This window comes from Lolium perenne, chromosome 5 (assembly GCF_019359855.2).
Source record: "Lolium perenne isolate Kyuss_39 chromosome 5, Kyuss_2.0, whole genome shotgun sequence".
NCBI classification, from domain to species: Eukaryota; Viridiplantae; Streptophyta; class Magnoliopsida; order Poales; family Poaceae; genus Lolium; species Lolium perenne.
Window position 1 is genome coordinate 12,887,965 of NC_067248.2, and position 21,705 is coordinate 12,909,669.

Sequence of the window (21,705 nt, forward strand, 5' to 3'; positions counted from 1 at the left end):
GTCAACCGGCATCTTTGTCTTACAAATTTGCTTGGCCTTGGCGACCACGTCGGCTTTAGAGAGCCGGAAGGTAGTGATCCGGGTGGGATCGAACCGTCCGGTCATCTGGCAGATTTTGTGGGCGCGGCGCTGCAACAGGAGAACCCGGCGTGCGATAAAAGCGTGCACTATATTGTCAGCTGAGAGATCAGTGTCCCTCTTCAGCTTCTTGATATACCGGACGATCCGGTTGGTTTCATCGTGATTATCCTTGGGGTTGTACTGCCAGTTCGTTCTGGCGGGTGCGCCAGGGACATATGCCGGAAGATTGATAAAATCAACCGGCCCGGAGTTCCTCACATAGAAAAAGGTTTGCAGCCATTTCCGGCAGGACTCGAAGCTGGAGAGCTTATAATAAGGGCTCCCCTGGCGGGGCGTGAGTATGCACGCCCCGCACTGCACTACTGGTTTTGGAAGAGGAAGTTGGGGGTCTTGGATCGAGTTTGTCAACACCCGGATTTTTAAGTCCAGATGCCTGTTATGCCATACATCGCAATCCCAGGAATATTGTTGTTGCGAGACATAACAGTTGAATATCATAAGTCATCATTCATTACATAGCATAGTCGTCTTATAAATTCAGATCACATGATCCATATTACACAAATAGTTGATCTATTGATCAACAAACACAAAGTTCATAGCGGAAGCGTAAATAGAAGGGACTCTCTAGTCCACAGGCCAACGTCTGACGTCAGAAGATTCCCTAGTTGTCGTAGACATCTTGGTTGCCGTCATCTTGATAGTTCTGCTCCTCTTCATAGTCTGGCCATTTGAATAGCCAGGGACACAGCCGTGAGTACTTTAAAGTACTCGCAAACTAATACTAATGTAAAAGCTATCAATTCTAGTAAGGGGGTGCTAAGCTCTAATTTATTTTGCATAAAGCCAATTTTAGTTCACAAGTATTTGATAAAAGACTCTTTAATGTGCTAACTAACTTAAGTGGGAACATTAGTGTCATTCCCACAACTCAGTTGTGATTCAAAAACAAGTCACCATTCACCATTCACTTCACCAACCTTTTCAAGAATCTGACACCGGAAACTGTATGGCATTTCCAACCGTCCGTAACCGTGGACACGGCTATTCGAATAGGTTTACACTCTGCAGAGGTTGCACACTTGTGCCACAACATTTTATTTCATCCGTTGGGATAACCCCGAATCATCGTAACACAGTACGCGGATCATCAACCATAACCTTTCATTTACAAACCCTAGTATAGGCACCTCTCCCATGAGCTTGGCCTCCCAGTGAAGACCAATTGTCAACCTGGGAACTGCACAGGGCTTGGCCGTACAATTCACCTCAATTCACATCATTTCTCAACAACGGAGGCAGCCTCGGCATAACCCCTATGATGTGTGTTCAGAGGAACCCATACTAAAATGTATAAACTTCCAGTTAAGCCCTACCCATAATCAGGTATTGTGGGGGTACTCAAGAATTGGAAAGGTATCGCATCCAAACCAATATCAGTTTTAATCAAAAATCACCATCTTCTCCAAGTCATATTCACCTTCAAAAATCATTCAATGGAATGACTCATCATTCCAAGGTTTCAAATTCAAAACAAGTCACATGTTCCTATCTAGAGTAGTCAAGTTTTAGTATTTAGCACTAGCACTAATCATGAGGGGTGCTAATTTATTTTTAGCTATCTAGGCTAAGTTTGATGCTCTTGTACTACTCCATACTTAGACCAAAGTTAACTATAAAAGGAAGCTTGAATACTCAAGGTAAAAGCTTGGAAAGGTAAAACTTGGGATTCATCCTGAGCATAAAGTAATAGGTAAGTGTGCCTTGCTCGGGTAGAGCTTTGCACTTTGCAAGAATATTAGCTTGCAACAATAGAGCTTGCATTGGTGTTAGCTTGCCTTGATGGTTGAGATGAGCAAAGTCCTCTTCTTCTTCGGGGTAGAATCCTTCCTCTTCCTGGTATTCTCCGGTACTAGCGTCTATACACGAATACGAGGATACAATCACCAAACAATACTTAAGTAGCCTTAATTAGCCTTAATGGCTCTCTCCAAAAGATCTAACATCATCACTTAACATTGCTACCTAAAATAAATCTAGGGTTTTCGTATTTAGTGTTAGAGAAATAATTTCCTCTCATTATATATGTAAATGATAGTTTCCATTTAGTTCTTTGAGGAAATAATTTCCCCTCATTGAATCTTCTTAAGATTTAATTTCCTCAACAATCATGCATGAAATCATGTTGACCTAAGTCAACCATTCATCATCATCCTTTGGGAAAATAATTTAAATGAGGTAGAGTACCTCATACTATTTAACAATACTAATTATGATTTAATATCACCAAGTATTTTCATGTGAGAGCATTTAGACCAGGGTCACAACTTCATATGAAAGTACTTGGGACAAGATTTAAATGAAGCAAAACCCTTCATATGATTTTCATAATAGTTTTGGACAATATCACTTGACTAACTAGCCATATAGTCCTTTATTTACTTTAGGCCATGATCACTCAAGGTAACCACACCATATTTTTGCAGAAACAATTAGTGTAAGTGAAAAGTGAGCTATGACAGTTGAAATCAACTTAATATCACCTTTGGTTGATTTTTAATAATTATTTGAATGTGCAAAAGTCTCTGACTTGTTATTTTTGTCAGCTTTATTCTACACAGAATTTCAATGTGAGACCAGTGTGGTTGGATCAAGCCTTTCATAAGCTTTCCAACAATATAAAGTTTGTTAAATTTGGTGCAGCAGAGTTGAAACCATTTGAATTTGAATTGGACACCAGTTTGCATTTTAACAGATTTGATTTAAACCAAATTTTGAATTAACAGGCCACGCGGGAAAAGCTAAACGGGCCGGCCCAGCTTCGCTCTGCGCTCAGCGGGCCGTCTGACAGTGGGACCCAGGCGTCAGTGAGATTTAAAACCCGAAGCGGTACGGGAGGAGGCGGGCCGTTGGATTAAAACGCGATCGTGCTGCGCACGATCGTCGTCTCCTCCGACGAGAAGGGCTTACGGGCACGGCGAGGCTAGGGGGTCGACGGCGAGCAGGGACTCCGGCGAGCGGCGGCGTTGATGCAGGGCGGCGTTGTAGACGACGGCGAGCTCAACGGTGGTCGTGGGAGCTCCGGGGATGGCGCCAATCGTTGGCGTTGCTGAGGTACTGGCGCGGCGAACTCCGGCGCAATTCCGGCGATGGAGGGCCAAATCGAGGAGGGGAAGGGGTATTGGCGAGCGAGAGGAAGGAGGGGAGGCGACTGGTGTGCTGAGAGAGGGTCGGGGCTTGCTCCTTTTATAGATGCGAGGGGTGGCCGTGGAGTGCTGGCGAGGTCGACCATGGCGCGGCGCTTCCGGTGAGCTAGAGGGGTAGGCGAGGGTGGCGCTAGGTAGGCGACATCCAGGTGGTGCTAGAGCGCGTGCTGGCGAGGTAGGGGACGGTCGGGTTCGTGCTTGCGCGTGCAATGCCGTGAGGCACGGCGGCGGAGAAGTGGTGAGGTTGTCGACGGCGACAGCCTGCGCGAGGGCACGGGCGCGTGTCTGGCGGACTGCGGGTGCGGTGGCGAAGCCCAGCGTGCCGGAATGGGGTCCGGGGGAGGCGTCGTTCGTCGGGGCGACAGGTGGCCGTGGCGCGCTCTGGTGCGTGCCCACGCCGTGATCGGCATGGCCTGGGTAGTTCTGGGCACGACGAGTGCCAGCACTGGGGACCTCCTCTCCAGCAATGGCGGGCACAGGCGTGTTGAGGGAAGCTAGGGGGAGCAGAGGGACAAGGTGTCCAAGGCTAGAGAGGGGAGGATCTAGGGTTGGCATGTCCAGGGAGGACATGGCCGGCATGGCCTTGCCATGGCTAGGTTTGGCCTTCCTCTAGGGTTTTAATAGCATGGGTTGGGTGAGAGGGGACCAGGGGGCAGTAGAGGACCAAGTGGTGTTAAAGGTTGGGCCAAACACTATTTAGAATAGTGTTTGAGATTGATGCCTAGTTGCAAATTTCAAATTCTTGCCAAATTTGGTTAATGCAATGTGGTTCCAAAATTTGAAATTGAGTTGTTTGGATGAGTTGCAATAGACCAGAGGCACTCAAAGGTGGTGGTGGAATTTAAAAAAAACAGAAGAAATGCAAAATTTGCAAAGTGTGAGATTGTTGAATTTGTTAAAAAGTCTCAACTTTGCATGAGCATAGTTTTTGATCCAAGATGAATTTGATATGGTGGTCTTTACAAAAGTTGTTCACCTTGATGTGTACTTGGATGAGGTGCAAAGAATTGGAATTGTTTGGTTTGAAAATCTTGAGATACAGGGGCTCAAAGTAGTGACCAGACTGAAATTGTCAGATTTGACCAATATCATATGTGATCACAATTTGAGTTCAAATTTGATTTGATTTGAGTTTCTTTGCTTCCAAAAGTGTGAATAAGTGTTTGGTAACATAATACAACTAATGGTGAAAGCCAAATTGGTCTAAGTCAAAGATTTGTAAAGATGGCATAAACCATATGTGAGGGTTTTGTGATTTTCTAACTTTTATTCTTTTCTTTTTCTTTGCTTCTCTTTGGCATGGGTGAGGATCTATTTAGGGTTAGATTGAGTTGGGTAAAGGGTTCAAACCATTTGGGGAAAGTGTAGGTGCCAAGGTCAAGATTTGGTATTATGGCTAAGTGCCACATATGCCTCTATGCATATGTTTTCTTTTATTTTTGTTTCTCACTTAGATTTGTTGGTAAGTACTAGGTTAGGTGTGTTGAGGTATTTCAAAATATCTACATAAGGTAGCCATGGCAAAAGTTATTGTTTGCCAAAAATAGCCATAGGCTTACATAGGCCTTTTTCTTATTTAAGATCATTTCTTTTTATTTTGTTTTTCAATGGATGGTGATAAGAGGGGTGAGGTTTAGGGTTCAGTGGGGTTTACAATGGTTCACCACCATTTAGCAAAGTAAGAAATGGTAGGGTTCAAGATTTACATATTAGGGCTATATGCCCACATATGTCTTTTTATTTTGGTTTCTCAAAATTGATCCACTTTGTCTTGAGAAGGTTAGGGTTTAGGGTTTTGGAAATGTGTGTAATGCAATGAACACACAATCATGGCAAAAGCACAAGGATTAGGTATGAGCACTATACATAGCACCCTATGTAAGAAAAGTTTTTGTTGGTTCTCATTTTTTGGAAAAAAGGAAATTTCATTTTCTCTTTGTTTTAAAATTTGGGATGTTACAGAGTTGATCCGGAGATTGTAGAAACGGGCGAAGGTTTCGGTTGTGGGCCAGAGGCCAATGAATCCTTCCATGAAAGAAACGAAGGAAGAAAGGTAGAAAATAGCATTGGCGGGGAGATGATGGGGCTGAAGCCGGTAGAAATCGCGGAAGCGCCAGAAGAAATCTGACGCCGAAAGGCCTAAGCCGCGCTCAAAATGAGCGGTAAAGACCACAACTTCGCCCGGATGGGGCGCGGGCTCGTGCTCGTTGCCGGGGATCCGGCAGAACACCTCTTCCGGTATCCTCCGGGACCGGTATAGCCAGTCGATCTCCGCTTGACTCACGTCGGAGCCCCTCCGGGAGCCGCGCGTATAATCCGCGAGATTTGGCCTAGCGTCTTGATCCGGTCCGCCGGCTTCTTCCATCATCTGGTCAATTTCTTCTTCCAGCGCCACGGATTCTTGATCCACGGCGTCTTCTTCACCCAAAGAGACCTCGGGCTCCTCGCTAACCCGCGAGCTACCGGAAAGATCTAATCCGGATCCTTCTGATGCCATTGAGCAAAGGTACCGGAGCTACCTAACAACAAGATTTTGAACCTCTACTCCATTTGCGAAGATCTAGACACAAGAGAAAAAGAAAGAAAAAGGGGTGAATAAACCTACCGCGCCTATGATGAACACGAAGAACACAGAGAAAGGAAAAGGGTGCGGATCTAGCCGCACTGACCTTAAACGGGCGGCGGAGGTTCCCGGCGGCAGCGCTGCAGAAGTTCGCCGGAGGAAGTTGCTTTGGCGACGAGCGGCGGCGCGGGAGCTCAGGGGCAGCGTGCGTCAGTGAGATGGGATGGAGAACGGAAGAAACGGCGAGAGCCTGAGATGAGCAGTGCAGTCCCCGCAAAGGTTCGCCGGAGGAAACGGCTTCGGCGATGAGAGGTGGCGCAGAAGTTCGGGATGCAGAGAGCTTTGAGGTTGGAGATGGCGAGAATGGAGGCGTGGGGGAACGGCGATGAACCGTCGCCCCTTATATAGGCACAGGGCGTGATGGGCCGGAAACCGCCCGGCCCATGTCCCTTCGGCAGATGGGCCGCCACGTGGCGCCGCGATACACGCGGTTCTGGAGCCACCACACCGAGGGCCACATGGATCAGATGCGGCGCATTTAATACGCGCGGGAGACGAGGGATTTGACACCCTGACACTGGGGTGTCAGTTACAGTGCGCATGTCACTGGCAGGCACAGTAATGGAGATATTCTCGACTTCGCCGAGGAGAACTTAATGACAAAGAAACCGTCGGAAAGAAACCGGAAGGGTTTGGAAGAATCCGGTTTATCGGTATAAAACCGGTATGAAATCGGTTAAGTGTAAATGGAAACCGGAATGATTAGTCTGGTACGTTCGGAATAGGAACCTAGCGTGGTCCGTCGGATGAATCAGCCGTACCACACCAGCTTCGGGGACTAATGTCGGGGGATGACCCCCGATAGGCCAAGACTATGGCAAATATGCCATGTTTAACCATTTGTGTACTGGATTAAAGATTAATCCGGATCCTAAGAGTTAAGCTTAATAACGCTAAGCTGGTACAATCCGGTATCCCAAGAGGGGTATACCGGAGTACGGGAAGCGGAGGAGATAGAGATACGAAGGCAAAGAGGCCGGAACTCACAGGCAAAGATACCGGAGATCCGACATAGGCTCAACTGTAGCATGTGGGCACCCTGGTCAAAGATTCCCTCAAGGAATAAAGGACAAGATGAGCGAAGCACTTCAGCTTTAATCGAAGCCCTGAAGCCAAAGCCGAGGATAACGTAAAAGAAGCCGGACGAGGTCATCAGCCCCTGATTAAAGACATAAGCGTCGTCACTGGGGCCAAAGAAGCTTTATAAAGTAGCTTAGGTCATCAAAGATGCCATTAGGGTTTCTTCCCTTGTAAGCCACCTCTCCCCTATATAAGGAGAGGAGGGGCACCCCTGCGCGGGAGATCGAGACATATGCGAAGAAAGAGTGCACTCTGTAGGAAATAGACTCTGGTTTGTTAGTCCGTACCTTCTTCAACCTCTGGCCTTCGGCCAAGTTCTTGCGATCAATACAATCTTGGGTTCTGTCTCCCTTTCTCTCTAAACCTTACCCACTACACCATGGACCAAACATAAGGGCAGCTCTCCTGCCGGGAGAAGTCGCCTAAGATGGCAATGTAACTGCCGGCAAAGATTTTTGCCCGGCAGTTTGGCATGCCCGCTATAACCCTGCCGGCAAATGTCTTTGCCGGCAGGTACATCTATGCCGGCAGTTAGATTGCCCTATTATCGGAACAATTCCCGGCAGGTCTGTAAACTGCCGGCACAAGTTGTCCCGGCAGGTTGGACATCTCCCGGCAGTCTAATTGCCATTGAATAGTCAAGTTGTCCCGGCAGTGGGCCTGCCCTGAGATCATATTCCTGGCAGTCTGACTGCCTTGGCATGCTGAACTGGTTCAACCCCCACACTCCTAGCTCCCCTGTTTGGCAGTATGTCAACTCAAACACACAATTCAATCAAACTTTGACAAACATAATAATAATATATCTTGCAGAAGTGAGATATGATCAAAAAGTCACATTCTTCATAAAGCATGGTCAATCCATAGGTCATACTTCATGAGGTGCACAAAACCATAAATAGTTCGCCCATCGACAACAAAGTGAACAACAACAGTGAATAGGTTTGTTTCTAAGACAATGACAATACATATGTTTGTTCCTAAGACAACGAATAGTGCATAAATAAGTCCAAGACAGTGGTTGGGCATGCATCTAGTCCATGGAAATCCTAGTTATTTCTTGCCCTGATGATGATCAACCTCTTCTGCTGTTAATTAAACTGAACAAAACAAAGTGAGAGATGAGAGTTAATAACAATCTTTAATTAAGCACATGAAAGTTAGTCGAAGACAACATGAAGACAAGGTATTTTTGTTGATCATGTCAGACCTACATCTTCCACTACAGCGGTTTTCCTTTATGAGCTAACTGATGAAGTTTCAGTGTGAGTTTCGATTATAGTCCTATGCCATGTGACAAATCTGGAGCTTGCTCCACAGCAAAACTGAAAGCCTTTCAATATTACAAGAAGGTAACTACACCAAATTCAGGAAAAAAACATGGTAATCGCTGAGCACCAGCGACACTAGAAGGCATGTAACACCAGCGGATAGGAGGGCCTGGTCACGTCGAGTCGGTCCGGCCTACAAGATCATCCGCAAGTTTGACCGCGACGGCAATCGACTGCCACCAGATCATGCCCGTTAAGCACTCTCTGTTGTCACCTAGGGCTGGATTTTGATTTGCAGCAGCAGAGACGCCCTGCTCTGTTTTGCATTTTCTTATCCGGGTGTAGCCGTGCACCCGTGCCTCAGAGCTCTGCCCGCATGAAGATCAGGTCAACGTAAGTTCAGCAAAATTTTCAACGTCTATTTGCTCAGTTAAGTATATATGTTAGTTGTCCAGTCCACTTTAATGACCTCCATTGGACTTATGATTTTACGATTGGTTTAGTCCATGTGTAATAGTTTCTGCACCTGGTACTCTGTAGTATAGTGCAATTGCTTCAAAGGTTTGTGGATGCCATGATTTGAGGCTTCAGGCTTTGCTGTATAAACTATCGATTGAGATATATGGATAGGTGGAGTGCATCGTAGGTTTTGTATATGGCTGGAAATATGAACCGCAATTCCATTGTGTTTCTACGGCTGGCTACAGCTTGCTATCACAAATTCAGTTACAGTACACAGTTATCTATTTGCTCTGACAACTTTTCGACTTAGCCGTCTTAATCTTTTTTTCTTCTTATTTCTGAAATCGGAATATAGTGCATTATTACCAGGTTCAACAAAGACATAATAAAGGCTACTACGACGCCCTGATTTGGATAAGTAAAGTACATGAGCATGAATGTAGGGCAAGTCTGAGATTGGGAACCAGACTAGCAAACAACACACTTATAGCTGCCAAGCAAGCTTGTTTGGATGATCTGGACTGTACGTAGTATACCCAGGTTTTGGTCTTACCTTGTGTATTCAGCACGACTGAAATACTACTGACTGATATTAATACAACACAACAACTTCAATTACGTAAAGGAAAATTCGTTTAATTAGACATGTATATAATCGTAACAGGCACCATGGTTAACTTAGACAATATTTTATTACCTCTTGGGAGTTCATTTTCTTGTGGCGGCGAGGCTTGCTTCATCTTGGACTTGTCAACCTCCAGCTGCATATGAAAAGCTTCGTTAGAAACTTGAGACAATATTTGGCTATTTGGAATGTGAATAAAGCAAAATAATCCTACATGTTTATAGAGCCATGCAATAGTTCTTCCTTGAGCTTGTCCCATGGTCGTCACATCGCCAATGGGACGAGGCAATATGGCATCTCTTTTGATGATGTAGTTGACAACAACTTCACAACATTCAGTGCCAAGCTCACGACCCCCTACGATCTTCTTCCTGTCAGTTGCTAGAATGGTAGCTTTTGCCACTGGTGTAGTATGATCACGATAAACATTGAACAAAATCACTTCATTTCCTTTCTGAAAAAATTGTGAAACAGGAGTAAGAACTAAGCAGTATCAATTATTTGCTTTCCTAGAAAACTAAGAAACCGAAGCAGGAAAGGCCTAAGTCACCTGATGATTCTTTTGTGTAACTGTTGCTTCCTTCTTCTTCTTCAGGTCAGCTTCCCTCTTCTTTTGCATGTCTTGTTCCTTCTTCTTTTGCATCAGGTCTTCTTGTTTCTTCTTCGACTCAATTTCCCTCTTCTTTTGCATGTCTTGTTCGTTATTCTTTTGCATTAGGGCCTCTTCTTTCTTCTTGTGCAGTAGTTCAACCTCCTTTCTCTTCTGTAGTTCTGCTTCATTGTTTAGTCGTTGGGCTCCTTCCTTCTTCTTCCTAATCAGTTGTGCTGCTTCTGCTCTCTTCTTTTCATATTGTTGTTGTGCTTCCCTCAACTCTTGCATCATAACTTCTTCCTCACCAATGCTATCAACATCATGAACAGATTGGTCAGAGGTAGAATATTCTCCCACACTTGCTTCAGGTTGAATTGCAGAAGTATGCATAAAGTTCTTGTTTCCAGCAATAGATTGTGATAACATGCTTCTCATTTCAGCCATTTCGGCCATCAAGGCATCCATCTGAGCTTTGGTATCTTCTTTAAAATCATCCATGTGATCCATTAGAGCTTCATTAGTTCGCCAAGCTTTCTCAGCCTCTAGCTCCGCCATTTGGAGCTTTGTAGATTTAAGCTTTTGAGCTCCTGGTATACCAAGAGAGCCCGCAGTTGGTCCTAGTCCTACGCACCTAACATACCCATTTCTCTCTTTCCCCAGTACATGTGACAAGATGTCACCTTGCTGAATGGATTTTTCTAACAGCTCGGGGTGCTCTTCAATCGCAGTATCTATGTCCTTCTACAATAAGCATTAACACAATAAGAATAGGATAATATACTACGCAAACTGAAAGAAATATCAGATGTTATTTAAACGAACTTAAAGAAATATCAGAAGTACATACAATTACTTTTGATGTTTCTGCAGTCATAGTAGTTTCATCTCTTTTGCTTATGTGTGTTCGGACAAACACTTCATCTCTGCGAGGAGCATATCCTTTCTCCTTGTGCTACATCAAGTATAGAAATAATCCTAGTCAGCATCACATTCACAAATTGTGCTAAGTTCAGAAATAAAGGGAGCATAAAGTTACCATTTCAGCGGCAACACGAGCATGACTCTTGCTTCCAGATGTATGCAATACCTTTTGAGAACTTCGATTCTTTTTTCCTTGTTCACTTCGTTTCTATGACAACAGAAGCAATATATAAATTATCCAAACCTGAACCAAAATACAACATGTGAAATATAGGTTATAAAAACATTACCTCAGCTTCTTCACTTCTCCAAAATTTGATAAGCCAGACACAATCATCATAGCTTACTCTATTGTCCTCAACCCTAAGAGTTAAGATTTCTTCATCAGTTTTTTCAGGCTTAAAAAACTTCTTCTTCAAATCCACCTTGAAATCTCGCCATTTCTTATGAGAAGTTCCCATGACATAGTCCTTGAGCTTGTCGTCAACAACATAGTATTTCTGAAATGGATGTATTGGAACTATTAGACTACTACATAACAAGGAAGCAAACTACATGCTAGAACAACTACAACATACCCTTAAGGTTGTCAATAATGCATTCTTCTTTTCTACTGGAACAAGTCTCCAGTCCTCATGTCCAAGAGGGATATGTGTTTTGACAAGCGTAGCAATGAAATTGCTAAATTCTGAGGCATTGTCCCCATTTGGTTGTCCTTTTTCATTAAAAGACACTGGAACTGGTGGTTGGTTGCCCCTGTTATAGACAGTGTGCATTCTAGTGCGCTTCCGGCCATCCTTTTTCTTCTTCTGTTGATCATCCAAACCCAGCTCTTGCATATAGTAAAGGATCAGTCAGTTACAACAATTATTTGGTTGCAGCAACAAGAGCCATTCCGTTTACAAGAACATGAGTAAGAACTAAGGAGTCAAAATTGTTATTTTGTTACCTTCATTCTCTTCTAGCTCTTGTTCATTATCAACATCTTCTTCATTATCAGACTCGTGCATAACTGATTGAGATCTAAGCACTCGAGTGGATTCTGGAATAGCTACTTCTAAAGCTCTCTGGAAATGAAAATGACAACAGAAGTTTCAGCATAGAGGAACAAAACAAAAACGCAAAACATCAAGTCATTTTTCATCACCTTCTTCTTTGGTTTTCCAGCAGCCTTCTTTGATGCTTTCATCTCACTAGAAATAACAGCAAGCCCCAAACTCTTCATTTTCTCAGTGTTTCTTGCCACTTGTTCCTCACGTACATCATCGTATGTGCGAGCCTCCTCGCTTGACCCTTCTTCCCTTGCCATTCTTTTTCCTGAAAAGAAGATGCAATAATATTAGAACAAACATATTTAATTTGAAGCCGATAAAAATAATGAAAGTAAACACAGCGGCCGACCAGGTGCTCTTGAGTCTTCCCTTCTTCAGCTCTAGCACTAGCTGTTAGTAGACTAGTAGACTAATAAATTAGCTATTTGGCGTACTAACCTAGCACTATCAGATCGAATTCCCTAAACCCAACTATGCAAGCTCCTAATCCTGTCTTTTTTACAATGAATACCCAACATCTATTTTCTGGCGCCGCCACTGATCAACGACAAGACCATCTGCTGCCACACTCAGCTTAGCAATCAGTCAAGACTGACGAAAAAAACTGTATACAAGACTACTACACCGCACATTTCAGTATTGACTTAACTTAGCAATCACGTATATTTGTTACAGCACAGTGAGAACATCACATGATTTATTCATGATTTAGCAATAAGAAAACTGTAGAAAATAACTGAAAAGAGGGGCTGGTCTCACCTTGATGCGCTGGTCGACTACAGGTTCAGGAACCGTGGTGAGTAGCAGATGCAGTTCTTGTTAGGATTCTCTTGGATGGTGGAAGCGGGCAGCACAATAGACTTCTCAGGCACGGAGAGACAAGGTTGGGGACGATTCGAGAAGCCGGCAGCGAGCTCCCTTCTGGCTGCGGCGACCTCCTCCTGGTGGCTGCGAGTTCTTTTCCGGCGCAGGAGCCCGGCGCCGGACGTGGACGGGAAGTGCCGGACGGACGCGGACAGGGTCAACACAGGATGCAGAGTTCGGCGGCCATTGGGAGGATGAGGTTTGACGGTTCTACAACGGTGCGGCGCGGCGGCGGGAGCGACGAGCGGAGGAGAGGTGGTTGCGGTTGCGGCGCGCGAGCTCGAGCGAGCGCGGCGGCGGGGAGAGGTGGCGGCAGCGTGAGGGCCAGAGAGATTGGGGATTTAGGGATTTGTGATTTTTCCACCTACTAGTTACAGAGAGATGGGCTGAGCGCGGTCCTTTTTCGCCAAAGTTTCGCTCCCCGCGCAAACTCGCTAATGTGCTCGGGCTTATTTCGCTCCCCCCTCGCCACAGATGTACCGGCAGTTGATGGGCCGGGATCAAGTTGTACCGGCAGAATATGGGCCGCCATATGTTTTGACACTTGCTGGCAGTTTGCTTGCCGGTGCTCCTCCATCTATACCGGCAGCAAGTCTGCCCTCTCCTACTTGTGCCGGCAGTTATTTTTTCCTGGCAGTTAAATTGCCTGCTTAGGTGGACTTTTACCGGCAGTTCTCTGCCCTCTTGTTTGGTCCATGGTGTAGTGACCCTCACCCGGATCCTCAAGCGTACATCCAGCCCCAATTTAAGTCATCATATGGCATCTGCCGTTCCACCACGACGACATGAGACTTGGTGAGTAATCTCGTTTACCCGTCTCGAAGATAGCAACAAAATCTAAAGAATGACCCCGAATACATTCAACAATGTGAAAATGTTTATGCACTTTACGAATACCTCTGTTATTGTCAAACATGCCGTGGAAATCATTGTAGATTTTAAAAGTTCGGTCCTATTTTTTAGACCCAGAAAAATCTTTGTGGGGGAGGATTTTGATTTGTGTCGAGATGCTTTTAGATCGAAGACTGATCCATGCTTCGCCTCATCAAAATTAACCTCAGATACTCTCACCTACCAGATGTGAAAGGAGCTGACCATCAATATCGGCATGCAGCTCTTCTTCAACATCTGTCAGGGAGGTATCCGACTTACTCAAGGCCTACGCTACTTAACTTTGCTAAAATTTAAGGAGTAGAAAAAGGCAAAAAGGATCGAGACGTTTTAATTGTACCTATAGAGTCAAGGTTGGATGCGGCTTTACGATGCAACATCATAGATAGAGTGTCATCATATGTCGTCGACGACCCATCCGCCCCCACCGTATGGCGAGTGCTGCGCCGAGCCGGGGTTGCGGCACGTGGCGAGCGCGCTGGAGAAGGTATCGGGATATGCGTTGGCGGTGAAGACCCACCGCTAGTAGTCCTAGACGAAGAAGGTGTGAATGGCGGCGTGGTGAACAAAGGGGAGGTTTGTGCGGGTGGAGGCACCACCCCCATAGTCCGCGACGTGGAAGCAGCAACCCTCGTTGTACCATCGGGCGTCGCAGTTGAACCCCCGGTCACCAACTCATCAGCAGCCGGCCATCCTAGCAGCTAGCTCGTCTGCACCATGGTGCGACCCAGCAGCAAAATACCGGCCCGGTCAACACAGAGTGCTGACGGTGGCCTAGCGTTGACCAGCACCGCGCTACCTTAGACAGCAGTAGGCGGGGTCGCTCGTGGTTGCACCTCAGTGGACGCATGTGATGACTTTGTCAAATCTCAAGACCCATCAAACCAAATTCTTACACTCGGTTTTTTTTAAGGTGCTCATAGAGGTAGAATGTCGATGCATTCGTTTATATGGATGAGTGTATGTAACGGTTAAAATACATTTTCGAAAGTTAATTACAGACCATCTCAAATCAACTTCGTTCCCGTCGGTTGCAGCATGGTGCCTATTCACTACGCGGAGTATTCCGGCGTCGACCACGACACACTGTTGCATTCCACGAACGCCCCAATGTCCTCAATGATCTTGGCGCTGGCGGCGAGCTGCGGGAAGAGGTAGAAGGCGTGGATGCCCTCCGGGAACTCCACCACCTGGAAATTTTGACAGATCAGACCACCTATGAGGGCAAATGTCAAAACTACCATGGCGGCACGCTGACCAAGGGACACGTCGCACATGCCGCTGTAGCCGGTGGCGGCAAGACTTGCCGCCGTGATTGGTGGCGGCACGTTGGACGAATGCCGGGTGGTGAGCCCTGCTGCCACCGGCTGTGGCGGCACTTTGACGTGGACGAAGCTGCCCAACGTGCCGCCACCACACACGGCGGCAAGCCCTGCCACCACCGGCTACGGCGGCATGTGCGACATGTCGCTTGGCCAACGTGCCACCACGGTAGTTAGTTTTGATATTTGCACTCAGATGTGGTCTTTTCTGGCATTTCACTTGAGGCAGGTGGTCTCAGGTGGTCTGATCTGTCAAAATTTCCACCACCTGCACCTGCTTCCCCTTCCACCGCAGCACGTCAGCGTACCGCCGCTGCCAGTTTTGCAGCGGGTCGAACCCGCCGACCACCACCAACGCCGGGGGGAACGCCTCCGCCAGCTCGGCGTTCTCCTCGGTCACGTGCGCCGCCGAGTGGTTAAGGCTGGACGTACGGGACGAGTTTTTGGCTCGGCCCGAGCTTTTCTCGGCTCGGCCCGAGTTGAGCTCGGCCCGCGTAAGACGCAGCCCGAGTCGAGCCTAATTTTCTGGACCGCAGCGGGCTAAAAGCTCGTCCGGCTCGGCTCGAGCCAGCCCGTTAGCTCGTGACTTTTTTTTCGAATTAACAGAGGGACGTGATCTGGCCTGGTTTGAGTGGTCCAGCCCGAAAGCTCGAGATATTTTTTTTGCGAATTAACTGAAGGGAGAGATGTGGGCTGATTTCAGGCCTGTGAGGAGATCGAGCAAGCGACTAGGTCACACTCCGCTCCTCAGCAATCGCTCGATCTATCTGCTCGTTCTTCTCTGTAGCGCCGCCGGGTGGTCGAGGGGCAGCGGCACGTCCCGTACGGGCTGAGGTGGCAACCGCGAAAGTGTGCGGAGGCAGGGCCAGCGCGGTGCTCGCGGCTGCAGGGGTGGTACTCGTGAGACGACGGCGGCAGGCGGTGGCTGGCGCCTTGCTCGATCCGTCTTTCTTTTCTGGCGAGCGGCGGCGCGCAGCCCCAAGTGCTATGAAGCAGCATGCTAATTCAGTCGTGGGAGGCGCACACAAGCTTTGCCATGGTTGCCGTGAAGTAACGTAGGAGAATTTTGGGCGTACTCCTGCGTTCCATGAGCTGCAGACCGAACCTTTGAGAAGAAGATGAGGTGGGTCCCAGTGTCAGTGACTGTTAGCCGTCTGGCTCGCGAGCCAGCCCGAGTTAGCCCGAGCCAGCGACAAGCCCGAGCCGAGCCCATTTTTCCAGCTCGACAGCAAAACGAGCCAGACCGAGCCGAGCTGAAATTGAGCGAGCCAAAGTGTGGCTCTGCCCGAGCCTGGACCGAGCCAGCTCGTGTCCAGCCTTAGAGTGGTCGCGGGTGGCGCCCGCCGGGAGGAATGCCTTCCATCCAAAGTCCGACCGCAGAAGGTTCACGATCGGCGCCACGCCGTCCAGCCGCAGCTCCGACTCGGTCCGCTCCTCGCCGCCGAAGAAGGGCTGCACGGACAGGAGGCCGGCGACGCGCACGCAGCCGGAGGTGCGCTGGTGCGTGGCTGCAGCCCAGCGGTTGGCCACGTGGTGGATTATGTTGCCACCAGCGCTCTCCCCGGCGAGGAAGCAGCTGGAGAGGTCCAAGGAGACGCCGTCGCCAAGGCCCGGGACGGCGTTGGCGTCGATGAAAAGGAGCGTGTCCGTGGCGTCGTCGTAGGCGGCCGGGTAAGGGTACTCGGGAGCGAGGCGGTACTCGACGGAGACCACGACGGCGCCGATGCCACATCAGATTCGGCGGCAAAGACGGTCGAAGTAGCATTGGGCCGCGGAGAACACCGCGAAGCTGTTGGAACTAATCTTGTTAGTTAATAGTTTATTATGTTTTAATTTCGTCAGTCATACATGTAGTCAGAGCTGCGGTAGTGTGTGCACGTATAGTTGTGTTCACGTGCACAATACAAAGCTAATCATGTTGAGTCAGCTAGCTGCATGCCCATACACTGCGGAGCTGGATAGCTAGCTAGTGGAGTAAAAATAGGATCAAGTTGTTGCATGCAATGTGCGTGCGTGTGTGAGTGAAATACGGATCAAGCCGGTGTGTGTGTGGCTTGGCCGTGAGTGTGAGTTGGCTATTTAAGCCCATGTAATGTGTTGAGTTTCCTAAGTTGAACAAGAGAAAAGGGCACAAGTGTGCGGTGCCACAAAACTCTGCGTGTTTTTCTTCTACCATGAGCATATGTGTGTGTTGATCCTTGGGCAAATTCTATCAGAAGCCCCCGCCGTGGAAGTAGACGACGAGCGGGAGGGGCGGCCGGGGAGAAGATGCGGCCCGTGGCGAGAAGACTCGCGCCCAGAGGCCGCGTGAGGCGTCCACCGTGAAATCTGCCGAGCCGACGCCGGAGGAGTCCGGGCGGTTATCCGCGCGCACTCGGAGGAGGCGGTCGGCGACGGAGTAGAGGCAACGATTGACGGTGCCGTCGCGGCGGCAGCTGATGGCGTCGATGCCGACCGAGAACGCGGTGACCTGCAGATGAACCGCGCACGGCAGCGCCGGCGGCGAGGGCCGCGGTCGCCTGGCGCGAGCTTGCGCCTCTTGGCTCGTCACTGGTAGAAAAATGGCCTTTAGTCGCGGTTCGCAACTGCCATTAGTCGCGGTTGCGCAACCGCGACTAATTAAGCGCGACTAAAGGCCCCCCCTTTAGTCGCGGTTGCTTACGAACCGCGACTAAAGGCCCGTCCACGTGGGCGGCTACCGTGCGCCTGGGCGAAGGACCTTTAGTCGCGGTTGGTGTCCCCAACCGGGACTAAAGGCTATTTCGTTAAATTTTTTAAATTCATTTGGATTTCTAATTTTTTTTCACTCCGTTTTTTTTTCCTTTTTTTTTTCAGAATTTCTCTCATTTCAGTTATTTGCATAGCTTAGTCTCTATCTGTAACTACACTTATCTCTAGTCAAATTACTTACTCGTGGTCAAACTTCCCGCTCGGTCACCCATCCTCCCACTACTCCACCTCTAGCACGCTTAACTTCCAAGTTCCATTCCATTCCGCATCCAAGTGCTTCGCGCGCATGTATGTGATAGTAGTATCATATCAATCCTATTAACATGTTGATCGATGTCACATTTCTTTATTGTTTGAATTTCAAATAATTCTTTTAATAAACAAAAGTAATGATGTAATAATAATATTGAATAAATAAATAAACATTAACTTTTTAATTTGTATTATTTTTAATTTTATTAATTAATTAAATATTTTTTTTGCCAAACCTAAAATCTAAAAATTTGAAAATCTAAAAATTGGGTAAAACTGATAGTAATCTTTATGCAGAATGAAATTATTAATTTTAGGTTTTAAAAAATTAAAAAAATATAAAATCCATAATTTACAGAAAAAACTAAAATCTTCCTGCTTTTGTATTTCCATTTGGAATTTTGAGAATCTAAAAATTGGCTAACCGGGTAAACCCAGGTGAATTCGGATGTAACTTTTTCCCAGGATTTTTTTGATATATTATACGTTTTTTTCCGACGTCGTATGCAAAAGTTATTGCGGTTTTACCATTTTTTAAACTTTTTTTGCAAAAAAAGTGGAAATTCGAATTTCTTAATTTCTCCGAATAGTAGGTTGCATAACATACAAGAATCTGAAAACAATTTTTTTTTTGAATTTTCTACCATTTTCTTTTGTATTTTACAAACCAAAAAAAGGCGATCCACGGGGGTGTGCAGGTGCGTGGGAGTAAAAAAACTCGGAAAAACCTTTAGTCGCGGTTGGTGTCCCCAACCGCGACTAAAGGTTTTTCCACCGGCCGCATCCCTCCATAGCCCGTTAGTCCCCCCGGTTGGTGTTACCAACCGCGACTAAAGGGGTACCCTTTCGTCGCGGATGGAGCATTAGTCGCGGGTCGCCTCCCGAACCGCGACTAAAGCCCCCTTTAGTCGCGGTTCGAATATTTCCGGGACTAATGGGGGTGAACGGAAGCCTCTTTTTCTACTAGTGCGTGATTCCCATTTCCATCGTTTAATTACCCGCGGTTGCTGCCTTTGGCTCATTTTCACTGGCCTGCTCAGATACATATGAAGAAACACACGAAGGAAAATATTCAGATTCTTGATTTTTGGATCTGTAGTCTGTACTAGCTAGGCTTACAGAGTTGAGGACGGGAGAGTTCTCTGTTTCTCCTCTATCCTCTCGATCCTTCTAAGCTATTCTATATGGACTACCCCTTTTACACTTTAGACCCTACAGCTCTATATATTTTACTACTTACTCCAACACTCCCCCTCAAGATGGGTCAAATATATCAAATAGACCCATCTTGCTACAAAATACAGAGAAATTTTTTTCAGGTAAACCTTTAGTAAGAATGTCAGCTATCTGACTTGCTGAGGTTACATAAGGTAAGCAAACAATCCCCCTGTCAAGTTTCTCTTTGATGAAATGGCGATCTATCTCAATATGTTTGGTTCTACCATGTTGGATTGGATTGTTTGCAATGTCAATGGCAGCTTTATTGTCACAGTAGAGCATTAATGGACCATGCTTATAAAGCCTTAGCTCTACTAGAAGAATTTGCAGCCACAATAGCTCACATATCCCATGAGCCATAGACCGAAATTCTGCCTCCGCTGTTGATCTCGCTACCACAGACTGTTTTTTACTTCTCCATGACACGAGGTTCCCCCCAACAAATGCACAATAGCCTGAGGTGGAACGGCGATCATCTAGGGAGCCAGCCCAATCAGCATCCGTATAGCATTCAACTAATAAGTTCCCTTGCTTAGTGTATAACAGGCCCTTCCCGGGGCACCCTTTGAGGTACCTTAAAATTCTATTCGCAGCATTCATGTGAGATGTCTTTGGTTCATGCATAAATTGACTAACGACACTCACAGCAAATGCTATGTCAGGACGAGTATGAGAGAGGTATATTAGCCTTCCAACTAGTCTCTGATAGCGCTCCCGATCAACAGGTATGCCAGCATCATAGCTTAAGCGGTGATTCTGTTCTATAGGAGTTGCCGCAGGACGAACCCCAAGCATACCTATTTCTTTGAGTAGGTCCAATGTATACTTTCGTTGTGATAAAAAGATACCTTTTGAGCCCCTTGAGACCTCTATGCCGAGAAAATAACGCAGCTGACCAAGGTCCTTCACTTCAAATTCTTGTGCTAAATGATGCTTCAGCTCATTGATTTCCTCGAGGTCATTGCATGTTATCACAATATCATCAACATACACTATTAACACAGCAACTTTATCATCAACATGTTTGTAGAATAATGTATGGTCAGCATTGCTCTGCTTGTAGCCTCTTTTCAGCATGGCTTGTCTAAAACGATCAAACCACGCCCATGGTGACTGTTTTAGACCATATAATGATCGACATAGTCGTAACACCTTCCCAGAATTTTGCTTTGGTTCAAAACCAGGTGGAATGTCCATATACACTTCCTCGTGGAGATCACCATGAAGGAAAGCATTTTTAACATCCATCTGATAAATATTCCAGTCAAGATTTACAGCACAAGAAATGAGTGTCCTTATTGAATTCATCTTTGCTACAGGAGCAAACGTCTCCTCGTAATCAATCCCATAAGTTTGTGTGTAACCTTTTGCTACAAGTCTAGCCTTATATCTCTCAACCTTACCCTCAAGGTTATATTTAATGGTAAAGACCCATTTGCATCCTACAGTTTGCTTACCTTGTGGTAGATCCACGAGCTCCCAAGTCTGATTTTTTTCCAAAGCTCTCATCTCATCCAGCATTGCTTCCCTCCACTTTGGGTCCTCTATGGCTTGTTTCCAGTGGGATGGTATGGAACCAGAGTCTAACGAGGCAATAAAGTTTTGGAAGACAGGACTACAGTATTTATAGGACATATAATTTGCTATGTCATGTTTTTGTGTAACAAAATCTTTGAGGTATCCTGGGGCACTACGTGTTCTGGTTTGTTTCCGTAAGGCAATAGGCAAGCTATCTTGTGGGTTAACAAATGGAAGTAGATTATGACCCTGCCCCATAGTGCTACTAGGATTTGTAGGATTAAGAGAATTACTATCAGTACCTGGATCCTCATGCAATGGAGGCTCTGCTCCTTGATGTGGAAGTGGTGAATTTGCTGTTGCATCCTCTATGTTTCCATGACAGGAATTATTGTCAGCATTGCCATTTGGCTCCCCCTGGCTTGAAATGCGATCACAAGTTAGAGTACCACCTGGAGTGGGAGCAAGAACAGGGCTACTCAAAGAACCTCGAGTTCCACTCTCCCCCTCTTGTTCCACTTCAGGTGGTAATAAAGCAATACCAGTATCATTAATTGACTCATAAAAAGGTTCATGTTCACGAAATGTCACATCCATACTCACAAAAAAACGATGTTCAGAAGGACACCAACATTTGTAGCCTTTCTTAGAAGGAGAATAGCCCATAAAAACACACTTTAAAGCACGTGGATCCAGTTTCCCAACAGAATTACGATAATCATGTACGAAACAAACACATCCAAAAATCTTTGGAGGAACAACAAATTCATTTGAATTCAAAAGACATTCAGCGGGAGTTTTATAACCTAGTGAGCGAAGAGGCATACGATTTATCAGATATGCTGCAGTTTTAATAGCCTCTCCCCAAAGAAATTTTGGAACATTCATAGTAAACATAAGTGAGCGTGCAACTTCAAGAAGATGTCTATTTTTGCGCTCTGCGACACCATTTTGTTCTGGGGTATTAACACAAGTAGTCTGATGTTCAATACCACTC

At 46.4% G+C, this 21,705-nt stretch overlaps 1 protein-coding gene and 1 pseudogene across 1 annotated transcript; both read right to left on the reverse strand.

Annotated features, from left to right (window-relative positions):
• Nucleotides 1-7,873: 7,873 nt before the first annotated feature.
• Nucleotides 7,874-13,073, reverse strand: LOC127298956 (uncharacterized). The gene is made up of 11 exons (XM_051328825.2): nt 12,673-13,073; nt 12,009-12,178; nt 11,811-11,928; nt 11,440-11,693; nt 11,152-11,361; nt 10,977-11,069; nt 10,788-10,892; nt 9,899-10,681; nt 9,563-9,802; nt 9,421-9,484; nt 7,874-8,090 (listed from the first exon to the last, which is right to left on the reverse strand). Exons 2-11 carry the CDS (start codon nt 12,168-12,170, stop codon nt 8,086-8,088), a joined length of 2,034 nt encoding a protein of 677 aa, XP_051184785.1. The 5' UTR covers nt 12,171-12,178; nt 12,673-13,073; the 3' UTR covers nt 7,874-8,085.
• Nucleotides 13,074-14,720: 1,647 nt separating this feature from the next.
• On the reverse strand, nt 14,721-20,711 carry LOC127303234 (probable carboxylesterase 18; annotated as a pseudogene).
• Nucleotides 20,712-21,705: the final 994 nt, after the last annotated feature.